Source organism: Mus musculus, chromosome 14 (genome assembly GCF_000001635.26).
Source record: "Mus musculus strain C57BL/6J chromosome 14, GRCm38.p6 C57BL/6J".
Classification (NCBI taxonomy): domain Eukaryota; kingdom Metazoa; phylum Chordata; class Mammalia; order Rodentia; family Muridae; genus Mus; species Mus musculus.
The window spans coordinates 99,196,136-99,222,307 of NC_000080.6; the positions used below are offsets into that span (position 1 = coordinate 99,196,136).

At 41.1% G+C, this 26,172-nt stretch overlaps 1 protein-coding gene across 7 annotated transcripts in view; it reads left to right on the forward strand.

The window, feature by feature from the left end:
* The window catches only part of Pibf1 (progesterone immunomodulatory binding factor 1), a 155,476-nt gene that overhangs the window by 96,712 nt on the left and 32,592 nt on the right, over positions 1–26,172 (forward strand). For 5 of the 7 annotated variants that reach the window (XR_003950865.1, XR_383193.4, NM_029320.3 and 2 more), the window contains 3 exons: positions 214–316; positions 14,805–14,935; positions 25,424–25,508. Coding sequence is in view for 4 of the 7 variants with exons in the window: in NM_029320.3 (NP_083596.2) it covers positions 214–316; positions 14,805–14,935; positions 25,424–25,508 (319 nt within the window). In the remaining 3 variants the exon portion in view is untranslated. The remainder of the gene's footprint in view (positions 1–213; positions 317–14,804; positions 14,936–25,423; positions 25,509–26,172) is intronic. The other 2 variants (XR_001781130.2, XM_006519253.4) reach the window with 2 other exon arrangements.

The following is a 26,172-nucleotide window of genomic DNA, read 5'->3' on the forward strand; positions in this document are numbered from 1 at the left end:
GTAATCAGTATACCACACTTACCATATGGAAATGTCAGGGTTGCTAAAGTCTTGCTCGTGTGGCGTTCTTTGCTTTGTATTGCCATTGCCTTCTGTTACTATGTGTGTTGCTAGGAAAGGATGGGTCCACCTTCTAGCATACAAATACCTGTTGTGTGTTTAGGCAGCATTCTACTTTGGTGTACATAAGTGCTTTTCATTTTATTTACCTAGTGTCCACTTGGCAAGAAGAGTTCTTCAGTTAGAAAAACAAAATTCATTAATTTTAAAAGATCTGGACCATCAAAAGAACCAAGTAAGACAGCTTTCACAAGAGGTGAGTAGCTGGGTCGGAAGACCCAGAAGCAAGGCGCTCGCTTGCCTCTGCATGCCCTGTTACCACCGACAGTTATTTGCTGAGCACTGTGAAAATAAGCTGGTTGCAAAATGATTTCAAACTTGTAAACTTCACTGAATGTTGAGACTCCTAAACAGCTTAGCGTGTATGGCAAAGCAGAACAGGAGACTGAAGAATGCCCAGCACGAGGAAGGGTAAAGTAGGCGAGCCCAGAGCCTCAGCCTCTGAGAATATCCACTAGCGAAACAACTTTGGCTGATTTGTTGACATGTTTCTCACTGACATATGATTTTTTTAAATACTTGAAATTTCTAAAGTTTCTGTTTAATTGAAAAGACTAATCCTTTTTAATTTTTTTTTTGAGAAAAGTTTTTCATATACTATATTTTGATCATGTTTTCCCCTACCCGGATTCCTCCCAGATCTCCCTACTCACCCAACCTTGTTTTCTGTCTGTCTCCAAAAAAGTTAAAAACAGAGACAAAAGCAAAGCAAAGCAAATCAAAAAAATCAAAACAAAACAAATCAAAATGAAACAAATAGTCCACAAAAATACCCTTGAGTTAGTTTGCTTTGTGTTGGCCAACTACTACTGGCACGGGGCTGCACTGAGTGTGGTTGGTATAGCCAGTGAGATTCTATTTTTTGGAGTTGTATCAGTTGCAGGTAGTTTCTTGGTTACGACTGGAAGCTTGTCTTAGTTGGTCTTAATATTGCTGTTTTGGCTTACACTTCCATATTGCTGTTCATCATCAAAGGAAGTTAGGACAGGAACCTGGAAGCAGGAACAAATGCAGGCATCATGGAGACGTGCTGTTCCTCGTAACTATTTCAATCTGATTCCCTATGGAACCCAGTACCGCCAGTCCAGTGGTGACCTCACCCACAATAGGCTGGGCCTTCCCACAATAGTCACTAACTAAGAAAATGTTCTTGGAAGGGCTGGAGAGATGACTCAGTGCTCAAGGGCACTGACTGCTCTTCCAGAGGTCCTGAGTTCAATTCCCAGCCACATGGTGGCTCACAACCATCTGTCATGGGATCTGATGCCATCTTCTGGTGTGTGTAAAGAGAATGACCTTGTACATTGTACTCACATATATAAAATAAATAAATCTTTTCTTTAAAAATGTTCTAAGCCTATCAAGAACAGACCACATGTTCACCTTGCCCACTCAGTGTTGACCCACTGGCTGGAACCTGTGCAGGTCTTGGGCATGCTGCCACAGTGTCTAAGTGCTATATGCATCATCATGCTTGGCTTCTTTGTTTTCTTCGGAGCCTGTTCCTTTGTCCATATAGTATCTACTGATAAGGCACCTTTAATGGTAAGAGGATCTCTACACTAAACTTTGAAATGAGAGTGAGAATCACCAGAGATTAAGGTGGACACAATGGAATGTGGACAGCCGCCAACAGTGATGATAGCAGGAGGCGAGGAGGGGCTCTGTTGCCTGTGCTCACTCGCATCTGTGGCATAGGACGAACCGTAGGCTGCCTTTATGAGTAACCGCCAAGCCTTATGAGGAAAGGTTTTCAGCAAACACTGTTATGAGACTTAGACTGTCTAGGTTTAGTTACACCTGTGAACTTGCACAGTGTAAAGTAACATTTCGTGGACATTTGACTACATGTTTCTTTGCCTTTAATAGAATTGACCTTTGTATACAGTTATGTAAATTTTAATTTTGATTGCATTTAACAACGACCTCACAAAATTCTACAAATTTACTGTTGGTACAAGTCAGGTCTAGCATATTCCTAGGTACAAACAGGAATAAAGTAATCAAAGGAAACCAAGCACTAAGGCTCACATATAACCCTAGCACTCAATAGGCAAAGGGAGAAAGAGTATCATTAGGAATCCATGGAGAACCTAGGACACAAAAAGAAACCAATCTCAAAAAAAAAAAAAATCAAACAAGGAAAGAAAGAAACTGCGGCCCTTGGGAGGGGCTGAGGCAAGGGCATTTCTGTGAGTTTGAGACCAACATAACTTGCATACCAAGTGCCAGGGCTCCTGTTGTGGTTTCCTTCCTGTTGGGGTAATAAACACCATGGTGGAGAAAGCTACCTGAGGCAAGGACGGGCTTATTTGGCTTACAGTTTACAGTCTTTCATTGAGGAAAACCAAAGCAGAAACCTGGAGATAGAAAGTGGAGCAGAGACCACAGAGGAGTGCTGCTCAATGGTTTGCTCCCAGACTTGTGCTTAGCTACTTTTGTCATCCAACCTGAGCCCAGCTGTCTGCAGAAGGAACCTCCCACACTAGGCTGTTCTGGTCCAAACTCCTCTCCAAGCTGACTGATTGAAACTGGCTTCTCTCAGCTTCTCACTGAATTGCTCTGCTTGGCCCCAAACTAACTCTGGCAATCTGTTCTAATCTCCTGGCTCCTCCTTATTCTCTGGCTAGTTCTGTCTTCACCTGCAACCCTGTCTCTGTAAAGCGATCCCAGTAAAACTGTCTCCTCTTTCTATCCCCATCTCTCTTTGTACCTCTTAAGTCACCTCTCTTTCCTGTCTGTCCTTTGTGAGTTGGGCATCTCCTATCTCTGACTCATTCCTTCAATCTTTCTCTTACTCATCATTTTTTATGCCCCACAATTAGACACTTTCAAACATGTCTGTTTCCTTCTACAAATCAATTTTACCTTCATTGGATTAAGGTGTTTTCTAAAGGTGTGTCTAAATTCTAGCCAGGGAGATGAAAGGTGTGTGATTCCACCTGGATCACACAAGACCTGGAAGGTCTTTCAATGTGGTCCCTTGTCAGAGCAATCATGTTGCTAGATTAAAATCCCTCTACAAGGCACTCTACCTTGGAGGTCTCAACCCCTCTTAAATTTCACCCCTTGGTGTTTATGTTGTTGTTATTCACGTATTTGTTACTAAGCTGAGGATGGAACCCAGTATAAAGTTCAGAGACAGAGCTATATCCCTAACCCAGATACCACCTATCTTAATACAGTCACAGTGACAACTTAATTGAAATATGAATTAATGAGGGCCTCTCAACCATAGGCATATGTTTTCAACTCATTTCCTCTGATTTTTAGTTGTATCTTTTGGCTTGATATTGTTGATTGGCAGGAGTTCTCTGTATTCTGGGTTGCAGTCCTTTAGGGCATAAGTGATTGCAAATACATTCTCCCAGGTTTTGTGTTGTCTTGCATCCTCTTGTGACTGTTCCTTGATGTATGAACTTCTTTTAATTTTGATAAAGTCTAATTTCCCATTTTTATGTTTTATGATTCATCATTGGTTTTTAATTCCCAGGTGAAACTTACATGTCATAAAATTAATCATTGTAAAGTAAACCATCTTACAGTCATTCAGAAGATGGTGCAATCACTTCTAACTAGTTCTAAGACATTTCTTTTACTAGGTAATAAAGCCTGTGCCCACTAAGCAATCACTCACTCTTACCCACCCCCAGCCTCTGACTTCCATCTGTCTAAACAGACAGACCAACTGGCTTCTCTGTGTGTTTACCTACTCAGCAGTGTTGGATAAACAGAATCATACAGGTTCTGACCTTGTGCATCTAACTTCTTTTATTGAGCTTACTGTTTTCTAGGTTCATCTACATTGTATGTAGCATATACCTTATACTTTGTGACATTTTACTAATAAATAATATTCTGTTCCATGTATTTGTACATTTACCATAGATTTATAGTTCATTCCTTCTCTGGTAAACATTCAGGCTCTTCCTACCTTTCTGCTATTGTGAATTATGTTTCAGGAACAATTAAATGTTTGAATCACGTTTTCAGTTAAGTGGACATGGGATTGCTGGGCTCAGTTTTGTTTCTGGAATAACTTTTTGTCCAGGTAAAATTTGAAGTTAGCTGGGCCTGGCAGTTCAGGCCTATAGTTTTCTTACTCAGGAAAGGATTTTAAGTTAAAGACCTACTTGGGTTATCAAATGAGTATATGGCTAGCCTCAGCAACTTAGTAAGGCTTTGTCTAAAAAATTCAAGGAATTCATAAGAGGACTGGGAATACAATTCAGAGACAGAGCATGTTCCTAACATTAACAAGGCCCCAAGTTCAGTTCCTATCCAGGAAAGGCAGAAGGGAGGGAGGGGAAGAGAGGGAGGGGTGTGTGAGGCTGACTTCCTTCTGTGTCTCATTCTTACCTAATTTTGGGGATTTGAAAGATGTTTTTTTAGTTTTTAGTTTAACACTGCTTCTGACAAAATGCTGTTCTCATGACCTTTGTCCCTCACTGAAATATGTTTTCATGACTTTTGTCTCTGTGGTGGTTTTGATATACTTGGTCCAGGGAGTTAGTGGCCTTGTCAGAGTAGGTTTGACCTTGTAAGAGGAAGTGTGTCACTGGGGGTGGGGAAAGGGGGGTCGGTTTGAGACCCTCCTCCTAGTTGCCTGCAAGCCAGGCTTCTGTTTGCCTTTGGAACAAGATGTAAAACTCTCAGCTCCTCCTGCTCCAAGCCTGCCTGGACTCTGCCATGCTCCCACTTGATAGCAATGGACTGAACCTCAGAACCTGTAAGGCAACCTCAGTTAAATGCTGTCCTTTATAAACGTTGCCTTGGTCATGGTGTCTCTTCACAGCAACAGAAACCCTAACCTAAAGTCTCTCACTAGAACATGTTCTCCTGATCTTTCTTTGTCCTCACTAGAATGTGTTATCCTGACTCGTCTCTCAGTAGAACATGTTCTTTGACCTTAGTCCCTCTAGGAGATGTTCTCTTGACCTTTGCCCTCACTAGGATATGTTCTTCTGACCTTTGCCCCTCGGTAGGATGTGTTCTCTTGACCTCTATCTCTCGCTAGGATGCATTTCTTTTTGTTTTGTTTTGTTTTGTTTTGTTTTTGAGACAGGGTTTCTCTGTATAGCCCTGGCTGTCCTGGAACTCACTTTGTAGACCGTGCTGGCCTTGAACTCAGAAATCCGCCTGCCTCTGCCTCCCGAGTGCTGGGTTTCTTTAGCTGCTTTGCTGATTGTTCTTTCCAAGTTGGCCTGAGACAATTTGATGATGATGGGCCTGCTATGGTTTCTTTATTGCTATGCTTGGGTTTTGTTGGATTTTTTTACATGTGAGTTCAGTAAATTTACCTTTTTATTTCCCACTGTCCTCTGGTTTTTTTTTTTTTTTTGTTTTTTGTTTTTGTAACTCCAAGGTGACATATATGATTGCTTAAAGTTATCCAGAGTCGAGCTAATGGTGTACAATATATTTTCAGTCTATGTTCTGCTTTTGATTTTATGTAATTTCTCCCCCCCCCCAACTTTTTTTCTCTCCCCTTTTTTAAGGCAGAGCTTCTCTGTGTAGCCTTGGCTGACCTGTCAGTTGCTCTGTAGACCAGACAGACCTCAAACTCAGAGATCCTGAGTCTCTTGCCTCAGCCTCCCGAGTGCTGGGATTAAAGGCATGTGCCACCGCCACCACCCCCCCAGCTGATTTTATGTAATTTCTTTTGTGGCATCACGTCCTAATGTTTCTTCACCAGCATATAAACTGCCATTAATTTCACCTACCACCTCCTTCATCTCAAATAGTAGGTTAGTTGTCCCTTCATGGAGCTTGTAATTCCCTTTATTAAAATTCTCAAACAAACCCTTTCAGGGGAGTGAAGACGATAAGTTTTTCACTTTGATTTTTAAAAGATTTATTAAAATACAGTTTCTCACTATTTGACAATTCTATACATCTATATAATTTATTCAAATCTGTCATAAGCAAGAAGGTAGATACATGTAGTTAGTATAACAAAAGTTACATTATGCTGAGTGTCATCACACAAGGTTCACACTCTAAATTCCTAACTCTGGTCTTAAGCCTAGCTCCCCAAGGCTGATCACCTGTGCACCCTGGCTGAAGGTCAGATCTAGGCTCTAACAAAAGCTTCTGATTGCAGGGTCAGGATCCTAGGGGAGTCTCCCCAGCAGGGCAAATCAAGGTGCTGTCTCTCTCCAGATTGGTCTCTGCCTCAAGCCTGGCAGTGGTGGTGCATGTCTTTAATCCCAGCACTTGGGAGGCAGAGGCATGAGGATTTCTGAGTTCGAGGCCAGCCTGATCTACAGAGTGAGTTCCAGGACAGCCAGGGCTACACAGAGAAACCCTGTCTCAAACCACCACCACTTTACCCCCCCCCCCCCAAAAAAAAACAAAAACAAAACCAGATTGGTCTCTGCTGAAAAAGAAATCTTGATTATGGTTCATCCTTGAAAAATATCAGTTATTCTAAATCTAGGACAATATACTAAGAGCCATTTGCAAAACGCTATACAAATCTCACATGTAATCTGACATTGCTATACAGCTGAGTCATTTTAAAAAGAATTTCTTAGCCAGTCAGTGGTAGAGAGTGCTTTAATCCAAGCACTCTGGAGTCAGAGATAGGAGGATCTCTGAATCTGAGACCAGCCTGCTCTATGGAGTGAGTTCCAGGACAGCCAAGGCTACACAGAGAAACTCTGTCTCTTAATTCATTTCTTAGAGATAGAGATATGGAGAGCACCTGCTGCTTTGCAGGGGACCCAGACTTCTTCCAGGCCTTTCATTACAATAGTACTTTGTCTGAACTCTAAAGGCACAGTATCATAAATATCCTCTATTTTTCTCTCAACCCTCTCCTGGCTTTTCCATGCTGAGTCTTGAACCTTATTGATCACCTTCATGGTGGTGCTCACTAGCACTCTGCATTGCCTGGCTGCCAAGTGTATCTACCGGGTCTCTTAGTGTCTCTAGTTTATAGTCTATTAAGTATTCTATAAAGACGTATCAGAAGAGAGCAAGAGAAGTCTTTGGCCTTATGAAACTGTGCTAAAATTTTGTTAAGGAAAGCTGTTATTTTCCTAGCAGTTTGGAAGCATGGCGAATCCGTGTTGTTGACTGTTGACTGGGCTCCACCTGCTGCTACCTGGTGCCTTCGCTCTCCATAGCTGACTCCTCCCTCATCACACCGTGGAGCATCAGCAGCTCATAGCTGACTCCCCTGAGCTGATCTTCACTGAGTCCCTTTAGCAGAGGACTTTTTAGCATCTTTTTTATTCTCATCCTCCGTCAGTATGCCCTTTCCTCATAGTTAAATAACGCCCTAATGACTAGTGTGCTCAGTGCCCATCAAATTTGATCTACCTGAGGTGTAACATTCTATATATTCTAGAAATCATTTCATTTTGCCTTACAAAGAGGCCACTGTAGCCCTGCTCTGCCATTCAGATGCTGCTGTAGTTGTGTGTGTGCTGTTAGGACTATGCTTGTGCATGTGCTGAGCATGTGTGATAGTCCTAGAACAACTAGCAGGGTCTGTTTTACTGTGCAGCCTATGGGATCAGACCCAGGTCATCCTGCTGTGTGGGAATTCTCGTTACTGAGCCTTCTTCACCTTCTCCTCCTCCTGCCTCTTATGGAGTTGGTCCTCTCATATCTGCCCGTGGCTCAGTTCTCATACCTCAACAGTAATTCTAAACTATTAATAAAGTCAGTTCCCAAGCCGGGCGTGGTGGCGCACGCCTTTAATCCCAGCACTCGGGAGGCAGAGGCAGAGGCAGGCTGATTTCTGAGTTCGAGGCCAGCCTGGTCTACAGAGTGAGGTCCAGGACAGCCAGGGCTACACAGAGAAACCCTGTCTCGAAAAAACAAAAACAAAACAAAACAAAAGTTAGTTCCCATCTATAATCTCAGAATTTGGGTGACTGAGGCATGGCTAAGTTGTGAGTTCCAGGCCAGCCTAGGCTATGGTGAGAGACCCTTTCTGAAGTAAGCAGACAGACATTAGTGAGTATAACGATCATCCAAGGTCCTAATTTAAGATACAGGTGTGTAATCCTGCCCTCGAGGATTGTGATCAAGGAGGTGGGGATGAAGCTGAAGCATCGTTATTTGTAACAACTCCTAATGGACATTATGCAGGACCACACTTTGAATGGAGACTGCTTACAGTCTTGTTCACTTCAGTAAATCCAATACACTTGTCTCCTCCATGCCAGTAATTCAAACGCTTTGCCCTCTTCCTCTTATGACTGATCTCCTTCATGCCAACATTTTGAGGTTGGGGCTAGACCATGCCTTGTGCAGTGCATCCTTATAATCCAGACACTTGGATCATGGAAGAGTCAATGGACTACACATAGAGACTCTCTTTTTTTTTTTTTTTTTTTAAGAATCTCAAAACCAGGGCTGGAGAGATGGCTCAGCGGTTAAGAGCACTGACTGCTCTTCCAGAGGTCATGAGTTCAAATCCCAGCAACCACATGGTGGCTCACAACCATCCATAGTGAGATCTGACACCCTCTTCTGGAGTGTCTGAAGATAGCTACAGTATACAGTTATGTATAATAATAAATAAATCTTTGGGCTAGAGCGAGCAGGGTTGGAACAAACAGAGGTCCTGAGTCCAATTCCCAGCAACCACATAATGGCTCACAACCATCTGTACAGCTACAGTAAATAAATAAATAAATCTTTTTTTAAAAAACAAACAAACAAACAAACAAACAAAACAAGAATCTCAAAACCAGAGCCATAGCTGATAGTCAATTAACACATAATTGCTTTTGATTATTAACGTACAGGAAAACATGCAGAAACAATGGTGAACAGCTGCTGTTCTAAACCCCACGTTGTTGTCTCGCCTGTCTCCACTCTCCCTACCCTGGGACTCTCCAGGCCTTCCTACAGTCCAGCCTCCAGCGGAGCACACTAGACACAACACTTTGGCCCTTTCTCCCGGATCCTAACAACTGAATCTTAAACTTCTTGGAGCTGATGATGTCGATAATGCACAAAATAGAACTGGCTTTAGTGTACTCAGCTCAAGTTATACCATGGCTAACTCACAAAAATAGTTGACTGAAGCAGCCCAAAGCAAGTGCAAGACTGATAGCTGCCCATTCGCCAGGCCTAGCTGTTTCTCAGAGCCAGAGCCCTGTCGAAGTTTAGTTTAGTCCTGGTCAGGATGAGACTCATTGTTTTGTAACATTTTCCCAAGTGATTGAGAGCACAGCTTTTGCCTAGTGTTGAACATCTAGTAGACATTTTATATTCCTAGCATGATCTGAAAGAGTAACCAAAGATGTGTAAGCAGCTATTATAATCCACCTCTACTTATATCATATATGTGTAAGTCCACTTCATAGAAGACAGTGCAACTCTGTCCCTGATAACAAAGGGCCTATTTCCACAAGTTCCTATGAAAGGAAACTCCACAAGAAAAAAATTCTACATTTACGAAAAAACACACAGGCAGACTAGGCAGTGGTGGCACACATCTTTTATCCCAGCACTGCGTGGGCAGAGGCAGGTAGATTTCTGAGTTTGAAGCCAGTCTGATCTGCAAAGTGACTTCCAGAACAGCCAGGGCTGCACAAGAGACCCTGTCTCAAAAAAAGGGAAAGGAGTGAGGGAGAAAGAGTGAAAATTATATATCTGGATTATCATCCGAGTATAATTTGACTTAATATTTGAATGTAAAATATACATATCATTCAGGTACTGATTTCCTCTGAATCATATGTACAAATGTTTGAAACAAAGGAGGAATAACAATTCTATAAACTGATGTATCATGGGTTTAGTCATGAGTCATGTATTGTATAGTGCCTTAGTCATTCATTACTAACGCCTTTCTATAAGGAAAAGATTACTAATAAAAGGCAATAACTGATTGTGAAACTTTTTGACTATGTATTACTGTAAGTAGGAAAAGCCTTTTAAAGCCATATTGGAGAAAATTTTTAATCAGAGGAATTAGATTTGTTCAATTAACTTTTTCAAAAATAGCAAAAATAACACCACTTTTTAGTCTTTTTTTCCCCTCGAGAGGCTGAAGTTATATCTCAGTTGTAGAGCACTTGCTTGCTGTGTTCACCAGGTGGTACACACAAGGCCCTAGAGAGCTGGGGGGGGGGAGTGCACAAATATTTGGAAGATTACACAAAGTTATAATGACATATGTCCTTAAAACAGTAATGTTGTGGTTTTCATGAGCGTGAGCAAGTCCCGACAGGTATATTTGATACCTTAAAAGTAAGGCTTTTGGCTCGTTTTACTATTTAAAAATGAAAGACATGCAATTGCCGTTGTGAAAAAAAAAATAAAAATTGAACTAAAGCGGGTAGGATGGCAACTGTTACACTTTGTTGTTGTTGTTGTTGTTGTTGTTGTTGTTTGTTTTTTCAAGACAGGGTTTCTCTGTATAGCCCTGGCTGTCCTGGAACTCACTTTGTAGACCAGGCTGACAACTCTTTATGCAGTTAAAATTGGATTGCTAAGTCTTAGACTGCTCACTCTAGACCAAAGTCTACGACAGTCTATAGCTGCCCGCCAGCCCACCCGCCCTTCCCTCCACCTTTGCCCGGGACACCTCAGGCACAGGCAGAAGACTGCACTTTGAAACACAAAGCGACTTGTCAGTTGAATTTATTCAGCCTGGGTCAGTTCTGTGGAAACAAAGTCAAGGCAATTGTTTGATATAATTGACTAAGGAAACTGGTTTTACAGGATAGTAGAACTAACTTAGTTGGTTTCTAAAGCAATTTAATAGAGTAAGATTCCAGTGACGTCACAGCAGATTCTAAAGAATGACTATCTAGACAAAAGAAAAACACACCAGCATCTGCTGTCACCTGAATTTTTGATCTTAGACATTCTGACTGGTGTGAGGTGGAATCAAGGAACACTCCTCCATTGTTGGTGGGATTGCAGGCTTGTACAACCACTCTGGAAATCCGTCTGGCGGTTCCTCAGAAAATTGGACATAGTACTACCGGAGGATCCAGCAATACCTCTCCTGGGCATATATCCAGAAGATGCCCCAACTGGTAAGAAGGACACATGCTCCACTATGTTCATAGCAGCATTATTTATAATAGCCAGAAGCTGGAAAGAACCCAGATGCCCCTCAACAGAGGAATGGATACAGAAAATGTGGTACATCTACACAATGGAGTACTACTCAGCTATTAAAAAGAATGAATTTATGAAATTCCTAGCCAAATGGATGGACCTGGAGGGCATCATCCTGAGTGAGGTAACACATTCACAAAGGAACTCACACAATATGTACTCACTGATAAGTGGATATTAGCCCAAAACCTAGGATACCCAAGATATAAGATACAATTTCCTAAACACATGAAACTCAAGAAAAATGAAGACTGAAGTGTGGACACTATGCCCCTCCTTAGAAGTGGGAACAAAACACCCTTGGAAGGAGTTACAGAGACAAAGTTTGGAGCTGAGATTAAAGGGTGGACCATGTAGAGACTGCCTTATCCAGGGATCCACCCCATAATCAGCAGCCAAACGCTGACACCATTGCATACACTAGCAAGATTTTATCGAAAGGACCCAGATGTAGCTGTCTCTTGTGAGACTATGCCGGGGCCTAGCAAACACAGAAGTGGATGCCCACAGTCAGCTAATGGATGGATCACAGGGCTCCCAATGGAGGAGCTAGAGAAAGTACCCAAGGAGCTAAAGGGATCTGCAACCCTATAGGTGGATCAACATTATGAACTAACCAGTACCCCGGAGCTCTTGACTCTAGCTGCATATGTATCAAAAGATGGCCTAGTCGGCCATCACTGGAAAGAGAGGCCCATTGGACACACAAACTTTATATGCCCCAGAACAGGGGAACGCCAGGGCCAAAAAGGGGGAGTGGGCGGGTAGGGGAGTGGGGGTGGGTGGGTATGGGGGACTTTTGGTATAGCATTGGAAATGTAAATGAGCTAAATACCTAATAAAAAATGGAAAGAAAAAAAAAAAAAAAAAAAAGAAAAACACACCAAACCCCCACCTAGGGAGGAAAAAGTCGTCCTTCCCAGACGTTTTCTTTTCACAAAGCTCCTACATTTTCCTCTCCCCATCTACTTTTCTGTCTACTGCCACTCTGTTCATTCTTTCCACATTCCACAGGAAACATCCCTTCTCCATCTCCCCCCACCCTTCCCTCTGTGTGTGTGTGTGTGTGTGTGTGTGTGTGTGTGTGTGTGTGTGTGTGTGTGTACATAGACAAGCATGGTGTAGCAGAGGTCAGAAAACAAATTTTTCTCCCTTTACATGGAGTCATGATCCTGCACTCTGGTCACAACCCTTTCTCTGCTAGGGTCTATACTGGCTGAGCCCACGAACTGTTGACGTTTTTTGGTTGGTTGGTTGATTGGTTTTCCCACACTAGGGACTCACTGTGTAGCTTTCTAGCTCTGGCTGTCCTAGAACTTTCTATGTAGACCAGGCTGGTCCGGAACTCAGAGAGATCCACCTGCCGCTGCCTTCCAAGTATTGGGATTCAAAGCATAGAACATTACACCCAGCTTCTCCTACTGTGTTCGTAAAATTAATGAAATTTCCACCCCCCCCAAAATGAACTAATAAGTTGTATATAGAGCTTAAAGTTTACAAGTATGTTAACAAGTATGTTAAAGTTTACAAGTATGTTACAAGTATGTTAAAATGGACTTACAAAAAGAAATGTAAACAGATGTTTTATTATATGCCTACAATCTCCCAATCATGAGGCTGCAGCAAAGCCATGACTCAGTCTTGAAAAACAGGTAGTCCAGCTAGTTCTTTGAGTTTGGAACATAATTAGTTGACATGTATGTGACATGTATGTGACATCTAGTTTCTATGCATATGACCCTGGCTTCCATTCCTAACACTGAAATAAAACATAAGTACAATGGTTCTAAAACATTGTGAGCATAATTAAAGCCACTGAATTGTACACTTAAAAATTGTTTAATGCACTAGTGACCCTTGTCTAAGACGACTTAAGAATCAAGGGACCATTGCTTTGTTACAGATCTTTTTAGATATCCTTGCTTCTTTAATGGGTTACTAAAAATTTCACTATATGTGGTTCAGTTATCTGTCTGCTCATAGTGTCCGTCCTTCAGCTGGCCTGTCAGCCCATGCGCCCTGGAACTTGAGCAGAGTTCATAAACGTAGCTCCTAGGGTGTCTTGCCTCTCCACACTTAGCGTCTGATTTACTTTGTTTTTACTGATTGTGTCTTAAGTCTTTTAAAATAAATGTAAGAATAAACAATGAAAGACAGTTTTAGTACCAGGAAAAAAAATTTTTTTAATGTGCTGGACAAGGTGGCACAGGGTTTTAGCCCCCACCCCACTCCCCAAAAAATGGAAATGGTTAAAAAAAATTGTTTAACCATGATTTTTAATTTTTTTTTAATTATATAAAATGATTAAGGAACATAACTATATATTTTAAAAACTAAAGGGAATATGAAGAGATAAAAGCTGTTGAATGATGATATATGTACATATGTATGTGTGTTTGTTTGGAGTTTTGTTTTTGTTTTACACAAGGTTTCTCTGTGTAATAGCCGTAGTTGTCTTGGAATTCACTTTGTAGAGTAGGCTGGCCTTGGGAACTCACCAAATCTGCTCCCCTCTGCTGCTGAGCGCTGGGATTAGTTCATGTCCTACCATGCCTGGTGCAATTCAAAGCTAGCCTAGGCCACAGAGTTATGTATTTTCAGAAATAAAGTCAAAATGAAAGATTTTGTTTTTATCTAGTGAGTTTTTATTAGAAGGAATTATTTATGTATAAGTGTGTGTGTGTGTGTGTGTGTGTGTGTCCCCTATGGTTGTTGAGGTGTACAAACAGAAAATGTGGGTCTCTGAGATTGCTATCTATTAGCATTTTACATTTTCTTGTATTGTGTACAATCATATTCTCATTATTAATAATAACTATATTGATTAGTCCCTTTTTTTTTTTTTTTTTTTTTGGTTTTTGCTTTTCAAGACAGGGTTTCTCTGTGTAGTCCTGACTGTCCTGGAACTCACTTTGTAGACCAGGCTGGACTCAAACTCAGAAATCCACCTGCCTCTGCCTCCCAAGAGCTGGGATTAAAGGCGTGTGCCACCACACCCAGCAGATTTATTTATTATTGTACATAAGTACACTGTAGCTGACTTCAGACACACCAGAAGAGGGTGTCAGATCTCATTATGGGTGGTTGTGAGCCACCATGTGGTTGCTGGGATTTGAACTCAGGACCTTCTGAAAAGCAGTCAGTGCTCTTACCCGCTGAGCCATCTCGCCAGCCCCCCCTTTTTTTTTCCAGACGTTTTTGGTTGGTTTTTTGTGACAGGGTTTCTCTGTGTGTCACTGACTGTCCTAAACTCACTTTGTAGGCAAGTCTGTTGTCAAACTCAGATCCAGCTGCCTCTGCCTCCCAACTGCTCCTAGGATTAAAGGCGTGCATCACCCACTCAGCAATTAGTCATTTTTTTAAACTCCCAAATGTATACAAATTTATTTAGCCTTTCAGAATAGAATAGAATTTGGTGCAAAAGATTGTGGTACATAGCTCAGTGCAGGCCTGAGGCCCTGGGTCCAGTCGCCAGTGTCAGAAAAGTCATGTCAGGGGGTTAATGTGCACTAATGCTAGAGCATTTGGCATGGTTTCAGTGTGTTGTCAAGTTTTCTGCAGTTTAATGAAATGTGTGGTTTTTCTAGCTTGACAGAGCCAATTCACTGTTGAATCAGACTCAGCAGCCCTACAGATACCTCATAGAGTCTGTGCGACAGAGAGATGCCAAGATTGACTCACTGATGAAGTCTACAGCTCAACTTGAGAAAGATGTCAGGTAAGCCATCTACACGTCTTCTATTTAAATAGGAGAGACATTGTTAATATGCTGCTGTTTCAGAACTCAGATTGTACTTTCTAAATAGTTTAATTATGAGCATAGTCTTAAACATGGACTCAAGGATTCGAACTAAAAAGAAGTGTGGAGCTGGCTCACTGGGAAAGTGCCTGCTGTGTGAGGACAGGAGTTTAGATCTCCAGAACTTAGGTGTAGCCGGACTCAGCAGTGCAGGTCTGTGCTTCCAAAACAGGAGCGGGAAGGAGATGGGAGGACCTGGAAACTGACGGAGCAGCTATCATGGCAGAAGCAACAGCAAACCAACAACAAACAAACATGTCTGAAACAAGGGGGAAGGCAGTGATTCTTGACCTCCATCATCCATACACTGAGTGCATGTGCACACCTGTACTCCCGTGTTATCTTCATGGGAAGTGTCCATCTTTACCTTATGACCAGAAGTCTGAGCATGGAAATCAGGCGGTACTCACTAGCACAACACTCCATACCACAGCAAAGAGCCAGCTTGCTCTTGTCCTCTTAGAGTCTTTACCTAGACGCGGGCAGCCAGGAAGGAAGGATAGAAGCAGATAGCATTTGTAGAGTCAAAACGGCTTTTGAAACAGATCAAGTTTACACAGTTACAATCTTATCTGCCTCTCACCCTTTATGTGAAATAACCCAAGAATTACCTTAGTTTCAGTAAATAAATTTCTTTTTTAACACCTTTGTTTAAAACTGGTTCTATGCTAGAAACAAAAAATCTTATGCAAAAAAATTGCTTCACTTACTGGTCACTCGCATTCTTTCTAGAATGGCTGTCTTTGTTTCTTTTTTTGGTTTTTCATGACAGGGTTTCTCTCTGTGGCCCTGGCTCTCTTGAAATAGCTCAATAGAACAGGATGGCTTCAATATGAGAGAATTTCCTGTCTCTGCCTCCCAAGTGCTGGGGTTAAAGTGCACCAACTCAGTCACTAGTCACGTCCTTTAATCTGTTCATTTACAAGTCTGGGGCATTGGGGGGGGGGGGTGCCTGTGTTTGTGTGTGTGTGTGTGTGAGTGTGTATGGTGTGTGTGTGTTTATGTGTGGTGTGTGTGTGGTGTGTGTGTGTGCCTGTGTGTGGTGTGTGTGTGGTCTGTATGAGTGTGTATCTGTGTATGTGTGTGCCTCTGTGTGTGTGGTGTGTGAGTGTGTGTGCCTGTGTGTGGTGTGTGTGGTCTGTATGTGTATGTGTGGTGTGTATGAGTGTGTGTGTGTGTGTGTGTGTGTGTGTGTGTTTATGTGTGATGTGTGTATGTGTTTATGTGTGGTGTGTGTGCCAGTGTGTATCGTGTGTGTATGTGGGGGGTCATTGTGCAAGCCCCCTCACCTGCTGAGCCCTCCTGCTGGCACCTATTTTTAGTTTTTTTATTGTTTTGTTTTGTTTTAAGATTGGGGGATTTATTTTATGTATATTTTTACACTGTAGCTGTCTTCAGACGCACCAGAAGACAGGGTCAGATCCCATTACGGATGGTTGTGAGCCACCATGTGATTGCTGGGAATTGAACGCGGGCTCTTTGGAAGAGTAGTCAGTGCTCTTAACCACTGAGCCATCTCTACAGCCCTATATTTAGTTTTTTTAACAGGAAAAAAAAATGATAGTACACGTTAAGAACAAGGTTTTGACTCATGAGAAGTTGTTTATTTAATCTTAGTTATTAAACTTAAGATTGATATAAAAATTTCATTTTCTGAATAACCATTAAATATGAAACCAAAAAAAAAATTACAGGTTTCCTAAGATGTGCAACCAAAAAAAGTGTTCTTTCAATACAAATCTTCTTCATCTCTCATCATTCCTACCAAAATAATTGTCCCAGAATTTTATTTGTGTTCTTAATATTTGCTCATGTAATAAAATAAAGTCAGATATATACAGTAAACATCAAAGTGAATAAAAGTTTATTTCTAAAATTACTGGTTAAAGTTTAAAGTATTTCTAACAAAGTAATTCAACTAGTTAATGAATTTCACCATAAATATGTCTTCCAAACAAATTAGGTCTTTCTTTCTTTTTTTTAAATGTTTTAAATTAATTTTTTTGCATTTCATATTTTATGTAGTAGTATATTCCTACTGTTCCATATCTGATACCTCCCCCCCACCCCCTGTCTTCACATGGATGCCACCACCACCTACCACCCACCCTACCTGACCTCTAAACTCCCTGGGGCCTCCAGTCTCTTGAGGGTTTGGTGCATCATCTCTGAATGAACAAATACCCAGAAGTCCTCTACTGCATGTGTGTTGGAGGGCTCATATCAGCTGGTGTATGCTGCCTATTTGATGGTCCAGTGTTTGAGAGATCTCGGGGGTCCAGACTAATTGAGACTGCTGGTCCTTCTACGGGATCGCCTTCTCAGCTTCTTACAGCCTTTCCTAATTCAACAACAGAGGTCAGCTGCTTCTGTCCATTGGTTGGGTGCAAATATCTTCATCTGACTCTTTCAGCTGCGTGTTGGGTCTTTTAGAGGGCAGTTATGATAGGTTCTTTTTTGTGAATATTTTATAACCTCCATAATAATGTCAGGTCTTGGGACCTCCCCTTGAGCTGGATTCCACTTTGGGCTGGACCTTCTTTTCCTCAGACTCCTCTCCATTTCCATCCCTGTAATTCTTTCAGACGGGAACAATTATGAGTCAGAGATGTGTCTGTGGGATGGCAACCCTCTCCCTTATTTGATGTAGATGCTGCTGGATGTGGGCTCTATAAGTTCCCTCTCTCTACTGTTAGCCATTTCATCTAATTAAGGTCCCTTCCTTTGAGTCCTGAGAGACTCTCACCTTCCAGGTCTCTGATGCATTCAGGGTTCCCCCAACCTCCTACCTCCCTAGGTTGCCTGTTTCCATTCTTTCTGCTGGCCCCCAAGGCTTCAGTCCTTTTCCCTCACCCAATACCAGATCATGTTTACCTTTCCCCCCAAGTCCTCCTCCCTCCCCACTTTGATTGCTTTCTTCTCTCTCCCAGGTGGGACTGACGCATCCTCACTTGGGCACTATAGTTTATTGAGCTTTTGAGTTCTGTAGACTGTATCTTGGGTATTCTGTACTTTTTTTTGTTTTTTTGTTTTTGTTTGTTTCTTTGTTTTGGGTTTTTTTGTGTGGCTAACATACACTTATTAGTGAGTACATACTATGCATGTCCTTTTGGGTCTAAGTTACCTCAATCAGGATGATATTTTCTAGTTCCATCCATTTGTCTGTAAAACTCAAGATGTCCTCATTCTTATAGCTGAGTAGTATTTCATTGTGTAAATGAACCACATTTTTTTATCCATTCTTCTGTTGTGGGGCATCTAGATTGTTTCCAGCTTCTGGCTATTACAAATAAAGCTGCTATGAACATAGTAGAACACATGCCCCCATGGCCAGGGGTGTGTGTATCTTTTGGGTATATTCCCAAGAGTGATATAGCTGGGTCTTCAGGTAGATCTATTTCCAATTTTCTGAGGAACCTCCAGATTGATTTCCAGAGTGGTTGTACCAGTTTGCAATTCCACCAGCAATGGAGACCTCCTCTTTCTCGACATCTTCTACAACATGTGTTGTCACCTGAGGTTTTGATCTTAGCCATTCTGATTGGTATAAGGTGAAATCTCAGAGTCATTTTAGTTTGCATTTCTCTGATCACTAAGGACTTTGAACATTTCTTTAGGTTCTTCTCATCCATTCAAGATTCCTCAGTTGTGAATTCTTGGTTTAGTTCTATATCCCATTTTTTGATTGGGTTGGTTTTTTTGGTGATTAGCTCCTTGAGTTCTTTATATATTTTGGATATTAGTCCTCTCTCAGATGTGGGGTAAGTGAAGATTTTTTTCCCAATCTGTAGGTTGCTGATTTGTCTTATTGACTATGTCCTTTGCCTTACAGAAGCTTTCCAGTTTCAGGAGGTCCCATTTATCAATTCTTGATCTGAGAGCATGAGCCTCATGGAGTTCTGTCTAGGAAATTTCCCCCCTGTGCCAATGAGTTCAAGGCGTTTTCCCACTTTCTCTTCTAATTTTCCCACTTTCTCTTCTAATTTTCCCACTTTCTCTTCTATTAGATTCAATGTATCTGGTTTTATGTTGAGGTCCTTGATCCACTTGGACTTGAGTTTTGTACAAGGTAAAAAATAAGGGTCTATCTTCATTCTTCTACATAGAGACAGCCAGTTAGACCAGCACCATTTACTGGAGATGCTTTCTGTTTCCCATTGTATATCTTTGGTGTCTTTGTCAAAGACCAAGTGACCAGAAGTGTCTGGTTTTATTTCTGGGTCTTCGATTCTATTCCATCGATCAACCTGTCTGTCTCTGCACCAGCACCATGCAGTTTTTATTGCTCTGTAGTAAAGCTTGAGGTCAGGGATGGGGATTCTCCCAGCTCTTCTTTTTATTCTTAAGAATTGTTTTTGATCTTCTGGGTTTTTGGCTTTCCAGATGAATCCTAAGCATGTAGTTATTTTAGGGAAACTGAGGACGAAACTAAAGATGAAACTTTTTGTCAGAGTGTTATATATTTATTACAGATTTTATAATACTTTCATTCTACCTTTATAATCTTGGAGAATGGATATGTAAAAACCTAGAGCAAAATGCCTCCTACACTTTGCCTTGGAATAATTTTTAAGTACTATATTGCTAAGAATCAGAGTAACTGGAAATGTTTAATTAATTTGTTTAATTTAATTAAAATGTTTCATTAATCTGTTAGAAAAGATTTCGTAGATAAATTCATCTCTTGAGAAAGTAAGTAGCTTATCTTCTGAAACATATAGTGTGTCTACAGAACCAAACACATAGTGTGTCTGTAGATCCAAACATATAGTGTGTCTGTAGAGCCAAACTTTGACTCCCTGTCTCCCTACCTGGTAATTCTGTGGTCCTGCCATTATGTTATACTACCTCCCTATGCTCTGCCCTGAATAATGGGTAACTTCTTAAATAGCCTTGCTAAGGAAGACCCATGAAATACAGCAGGGTATTTATTAAAAGGAAGGCTTCGAGCTGATGATGTGACAGATAGATATGGTTATAGTTGTTCTCATTTCAAATATTCCATAATAAATGAACTTTTTTTTTAATCCTAAGGGCATACTGGACAGGTTAGGGAGGTGGCTTAGTAGTTGAGAGTGTGTGCTGCTCTTGCAGAGAGCACGGGACCCACAAGGGTTCACTCCCAGGTGCCCCAGCCCTAGGGGGATCCTACACTCTCTTCTAGTCTCTACAGTGCCTGCACTCACATGCACACAGACGCACACGCAGACTCATGCATGCATGCATAATTAAAAAATAAGATGAGGGGCTGGAGAGATGGCTCAGTGGTTAAGAGCACTGACTGCCGTTCCAGAGGTCCTGAGTTCAATTCCCAGCAACCACATGGTGGCTCACAACCATCTGTAATGGGATCTTATGCCCTTTGCTGATGTGTCTGAAGACAGCTACAATGTACTCAGATACATGCATTAAATAAATAATTAAAAAAAATAAGATGAGTAAGATCTCTTTATAAGGTTGGGGGATACATCATGCTGACTCTTTACATGGGTTACATGAGGTACAATGTAGCCCAGGGCTTCTCTTTGAGTTGGGCAAAGTTAGTAAAGCTCTCTGTCTTATTATCCTTTTTTTGGGTTGGTTTTGTTTGTTTGTTTTGTTTTGTTTTGTTGGTTTTTCGAGACAGGGTTTTTCCGTGTAGCCCTGGCTGTCCTGGAACTCACTTTGTAGACCAGGCTGGCCTCGAACTCAGAAATCTGCCTGCCTCTGCCTCCCGAGTGCTGGGATTAAAGGCATGTGCCACCATGCTCAGCTTCTGTCTTATTATCTTAACAAACTTTCTGTAACAATAAAAAAATTCCATATCCATTCCATATCCAATATGATAGCCACTTCCCACATGTTACAAATTTCTTAGTTCTATTTAAAGTAAATTAATGTTTATTTTAATTGTCACAGTGGCTATGGTATTGAACTATACAGCCAGCTTTTTCATCTGTGAAAGTGGTGTTAACATACCTAATTCATATGGTTATTCTGAGGATTAAGATATTTTATTTATTTATTTATTTTAAAGATTTATTTATTTTATTCATATGAATACACTGTAGCTGTCTTCAAATACACCAGAAGAGGGCATCAGAGCTCATTACAGATGGTTGTAAGCCACCATGTGGTTGCTGGGAATTGAACTCAGGACCTCTGGAAGAGCAGTCAGTGCTCTTAACTTCTGAGCCATCTCTCCAGCCCAAGATATAATTTTTATAATACACATAGCATAATATCTAGTTATCATAAGTGATTGCCATTATTGGTATTTATCTAACTTTTGACAACTCAGAGTGTTGATAATTATCTTAAAAATGAAAAATGAGAATGGTGGATTTAGATAAAAATGTATAATTATAGCAACATTAATTATCAAGCTAAGTCGATGGTGAGATTAGCCTCCAGAGTCTCACTGTGTAGCCTTGGCTGTCCTAGAACCCGGTACCTAAACCAGGTTGTTCTTGGGCTCACATGTCCACCTGCCTTGGCTTCCTGGTGTTGGGGTTAAAGGAGAACACCACTGTGCTCAGATTACCAAAGTAGTGTTTCATAAATCCACAATATATGTTAACAGGTTCTGAAGTAGTATTTGATGGGATATGATATCTGGCTCCCAGGTGAAGCACGTGCCTTCCATTGTGAAAAATCTAAGTAGTGTGATTGTGGTATTGGACAGCCTGCCTCTGTGCATGTCTAAATGCTAAGATGTGGTTCAACCGTCAGAAGCCAGGCACAGTGCTAGACACATGGCTCAGGGGGAAGAATGCTCGCTGTGCAAACACAGAGACTTGAGTTCAGATCCCAGTGAGCATCTTAACAACTAAAATAACCTACAGTGCCTGCAGTCACTGCTGTGGGGATGCAGTAAGGAGGGTCACTGGGGCTTGCAGGCTGCCTCTAGCTCCGGGCTTAGGAGACCATCCAAGGGAATAAGGCAGAATGAGAGAAAACCTTATCTATCTCCTCCACATAGGCACGGATGCTGGCCCATCTCTCTCTCTCTCTCTCTCTCTCTCTCTCTCTCTCTCTCTCTCTCACACACACACACACACACACACACTAATAAGTTCACGGTTACCCTCAGTTATGTAGGAGCTTGAGGCTCACCTGGGATTCATGAGACCTTGTCTTAACCAATGAAAAACTGAGTAACTTCATTATTTTCTTTGAAAATTAAATACCATACTACCCTGAACCCTTACAAGTTTAAATATTTACAATTTATTCACGCAAGCATTCTACCACTGTGCCATACCACCAGACCTATTACATACAGTGTATTTAGTATCCAGAAGGTTTAGGGTAACTATGTACTGAAATAAAACCATCAGAAGCTTGTCAGAAAGCTCACAGTAAGATGTTGCTAGTGCCTCCTTTGAGCTCCCGTGTCATTAAAGGAGTAAGTATTCTAAGAGTAGCATGTCAACTCTTCAGCACAGCACCAGAGACGGTCAGTCTGGAGAATACAGTGTGATCTGCCTTTGGATCTGAGAGGGCCGTGGACAGAGAATGATTTGCATAGGTTTTCTTTCCCTGCTGGCGGTCAGCTCTCGGTTTATTCTTAACTAAGTAGTTAGAGAAGAAAGACTACATTGTCAACTTCTCTTACAAGGCTAAGCCACACTATATTGATCCAGGAAGTCAAGGTACAATATATCAGAAATATGTTTTCATATAGCAGGTGAGACAGAGCCATAAACATGAATTTCTAAGTAATAATTAACAGTGAAATGAACAATTACAACTGTAATATACCGTTCCAGATAGATGTGCTCGTAAGGAGATTTGTTTTGTAGCTTTATGAGTCACACATGCAAGCTTTATATTTTTAAAAGTAAGTTTCCATTGTTAGAAACTATGACTTTTGAAGACTAAAATTCTTCTTTTTATATAAAAGATTTATTTATTGTTATATGTAAGTACACTGTAGCTGTCTTCAGACACACCAGAAGAGGGCATCATATCTCATTACGGATGGTTGTGAGCCACCATGTGGTTGCTGGGATTTGAACTCAGGACCTTCCGAAGAGCAGTTGGTGCTCTTAACCTCTGAGCCATCTCGCCAGCCCCAAAGACTAAAATTCTATGTGCTCAGTGCTGTCAGGACAGTGGATCATGTGAATTTTAGAAATACCCATGTTAAAGGTAAATATGCTATAGCGAGGATATTCCCAGATCTTCCAGTCACAGAAATGTGGTCTGAAGCCTTCATGTTGCTTGTAACAAACTGCTGTCTTTGAGATGCAGCACAAATACTGTGTGTTATCCCCACCCCACCCAGCTTGGGGTCCACAGTGGGGCTGTTCTGCTGTTTAATTGTGGAATACTTGCTTTATTCTTGAAAAGTTAAGTTAGTATCCTTCAAGTACTTCAACACCCATTCCCATCGTACTGTACTTTATTTAATGGGCTTATTAGTGTTTGGGGCGGGGGGCGGGGGAGAGCAGAGGAAGAGAGAGAACAAAACTGCACATAAGCAAGTGTTTAAGCACTGTGTGTATGTATAAGAATGTAACACTCCTTGAAAAAGCCTAGTTCTTTTTACTGAATTATTTTACATTCGTTTTGAGGAGTATATATCTTCAGATAAAATATAAATAGCTTCGAATCTGAGCATTTCAGAAATATCAGTTGCTTACCATGCCTTAGAGCCTGGCGGCACACCACTTAATTCTTTTCAGTGCTTTGCTCAGTAGGCTCCCTGGCGCCTACCTCTGCTTGTCAGTTTGTTTTTCTGCCGAGCTGCTTGCCTTTATTGGCATTTAATTACTGTTTTCCTCTGATGCCTGTTTTTCATCTAAGTTAGTAATAGTGTACAGCATTTATGTGGAGTTTTATGTGTTCTGCGCTTTATGTAATCATTCACTAGGTAATTCGCATATCCCTTTGACAGCCCTGAGCAGTTTACACTCTTACAGAAGTGCAGATGAGTTTCTGTGGAGCTCTGCCTTTGCATGGCTCCGCTGAGGGAATGGCACAGTAGGAAGCCGGTCCGAACTGCCTCCAGCCTCTGCTCCCGAGGCTACTGAGTCCTCTCTGAGTCCCCTCGGGAAGTTGACTTATTCCAGAGTTTGTGGGAGTGGGTTTTTTGTTTTTGTTTTTTAAATCCTTTGATTTACCAATTTTTCCACAATGCTCATTATCTTTCTTTAAGTTCGGAAAGGCCCTCCTATTATTTTGATAATTGATAACTTTTAATTAAATATAACCTGAGATGTCTTACAGCAAAACGCATCTCGTTAGCTTCATTTCACCCTTGCAGATTTTTGTCTCGACATTTGAGGAACTGTGCTACTTTGATTAATTATTGCTTTTCTCAATTCTTATAGAACTGGTCACATAGATTGTTTTTTAGTAATGTTATTATATAGACTTTCATTTGATTCTTCCCACTAATTTCTGTACATCAAACAGTAATTACAGATAGTATAAAGCAGTGCTCAGTCATTTCTTAGAATATTAATATGACCTTATAATGGGCACTGCCATAAATTAGGATTTATCAGAGAAAAATCACAATGAAGACACAGAAATTGAAGAGGAAACTAAGAATTTGGAGACACAAATTATTTTCACAGAGTTTACAGTTGACTGATTTATTTAAATTATATATTTCACAATTTACTATGTTACAAATTATAAAATTTCTAGGGATAAATGTTTCAGTTTTACTTCTGAAATATATCTTAAATTTTTTGTTGTTTTGGTTTTTTTTTGTTTTGTTTTGTTTTTTCGAGACAGGGTTTCTCTGTATCTCTGGCTGTCCTGGAACTCAGTCTGTAAACCAGGCTGGCCTCAAACTCAGAAATCCTCCTGCCTCTGCCTCCCAAGTGCTGGGATTAAAGGTGTGCACCACCACGCCTGGCCAACTTCTAATATCTTGTTTCAATATTTGTCTATGCATGTGTACTTGCTCTTTACTTCAGCATTTCAGAAGTAAGCAGTCAATGAAAGAGTGGTGATGGGGCTGGAGAGATGGCTCAGTGGGTAAGAGCAATGACTGCTCTTCCCAAGGTCTGGAGTTCAAATCCCAGCAACCACGTGGTGGCTCACAACCATCCGTAAAGAGATCTGACTCCCTCTTCTGGGGTGTCTGAAGACAGCAACAGTGTAAATAAATAAATAAATAAATAAATAAATAAATAAATAAATAAATAAATAAATAAATAAATAAATAGAGTGGTGATGTGCCCACCAGGCAGAGTAGTCCAACTGTCAAAAAAACTCCTCTTGCGCAAACTCCTCTTAGCAATAGCTAAGCCACTCATCAACTAAGTATAACAGTGCCTGCTCTGCTGTCTTTATTGATTACAAACTCGATTTATCTTTAGTTCAAGCCATCAGATTCATGTTTATTCTTTTTATTTTTCTCTTAACTCTCACAACATGATCACTTTTTTAAACTTGGGTTTTTAACAGCAACTTAAATAAAGAGAAGTCAGCCCTGCTGCAGACGAAGAACCAGATGGCACTGGATCTGGAGCAGCTCCTCAGTCACCGCGAGGTACTCGTCCCACCTGCAATCCATGTCTGTCTGCTTCGGCCTGGCCTTCAAATGCAGCTTTGGGTTAAGATAACACCGGGATCCTGGTGTCCAGTGGTCTCAGTGACTTCTGTTTGTAGCTCACTGCGATCGCTCCATTGTTATAACATTTGATTTGTGATATACTTTATTTTAGAGCTAACTCACTTCTGGAGGGTGTTTCTTGTTGACCGGTATGATTTGTTCTATCTCAGTCACGGATTTGCACATTATTTAATCACTACCTGCTTTCTTTCTTTCTACCGTAACTTTCCTCAGTGTTGCTCTCTGTCTTACATCACAGTCTGCCTAGCTGTAGTACACAGTACTAAAGTTCAAGGGCTTCTTTTTTGGCTTTTTCTTTTTGCGTTGTTGTTGCTGCTGTTGCTGTTGTTGAGAGGGGTGGTGTGATGACTCTGAGGCCAGCCTCCAGCTCCCTAGCCAACTGTAATGATGCACTTCTGACCCTCCCTCTTCCTAAATGTTGCTCACCAAATGTTTTTACTTCTTTGAGAAACTGAATTTTTTCTAAAGATTTATTTATTTATTTTATGTATGTGAGTACACTGTTGCTGTCTTCAGAACAGGGCATGGGATCCCATTACGGATGGTTGTGAGCCACCATGTTGTTGCTGGCATTTGAACT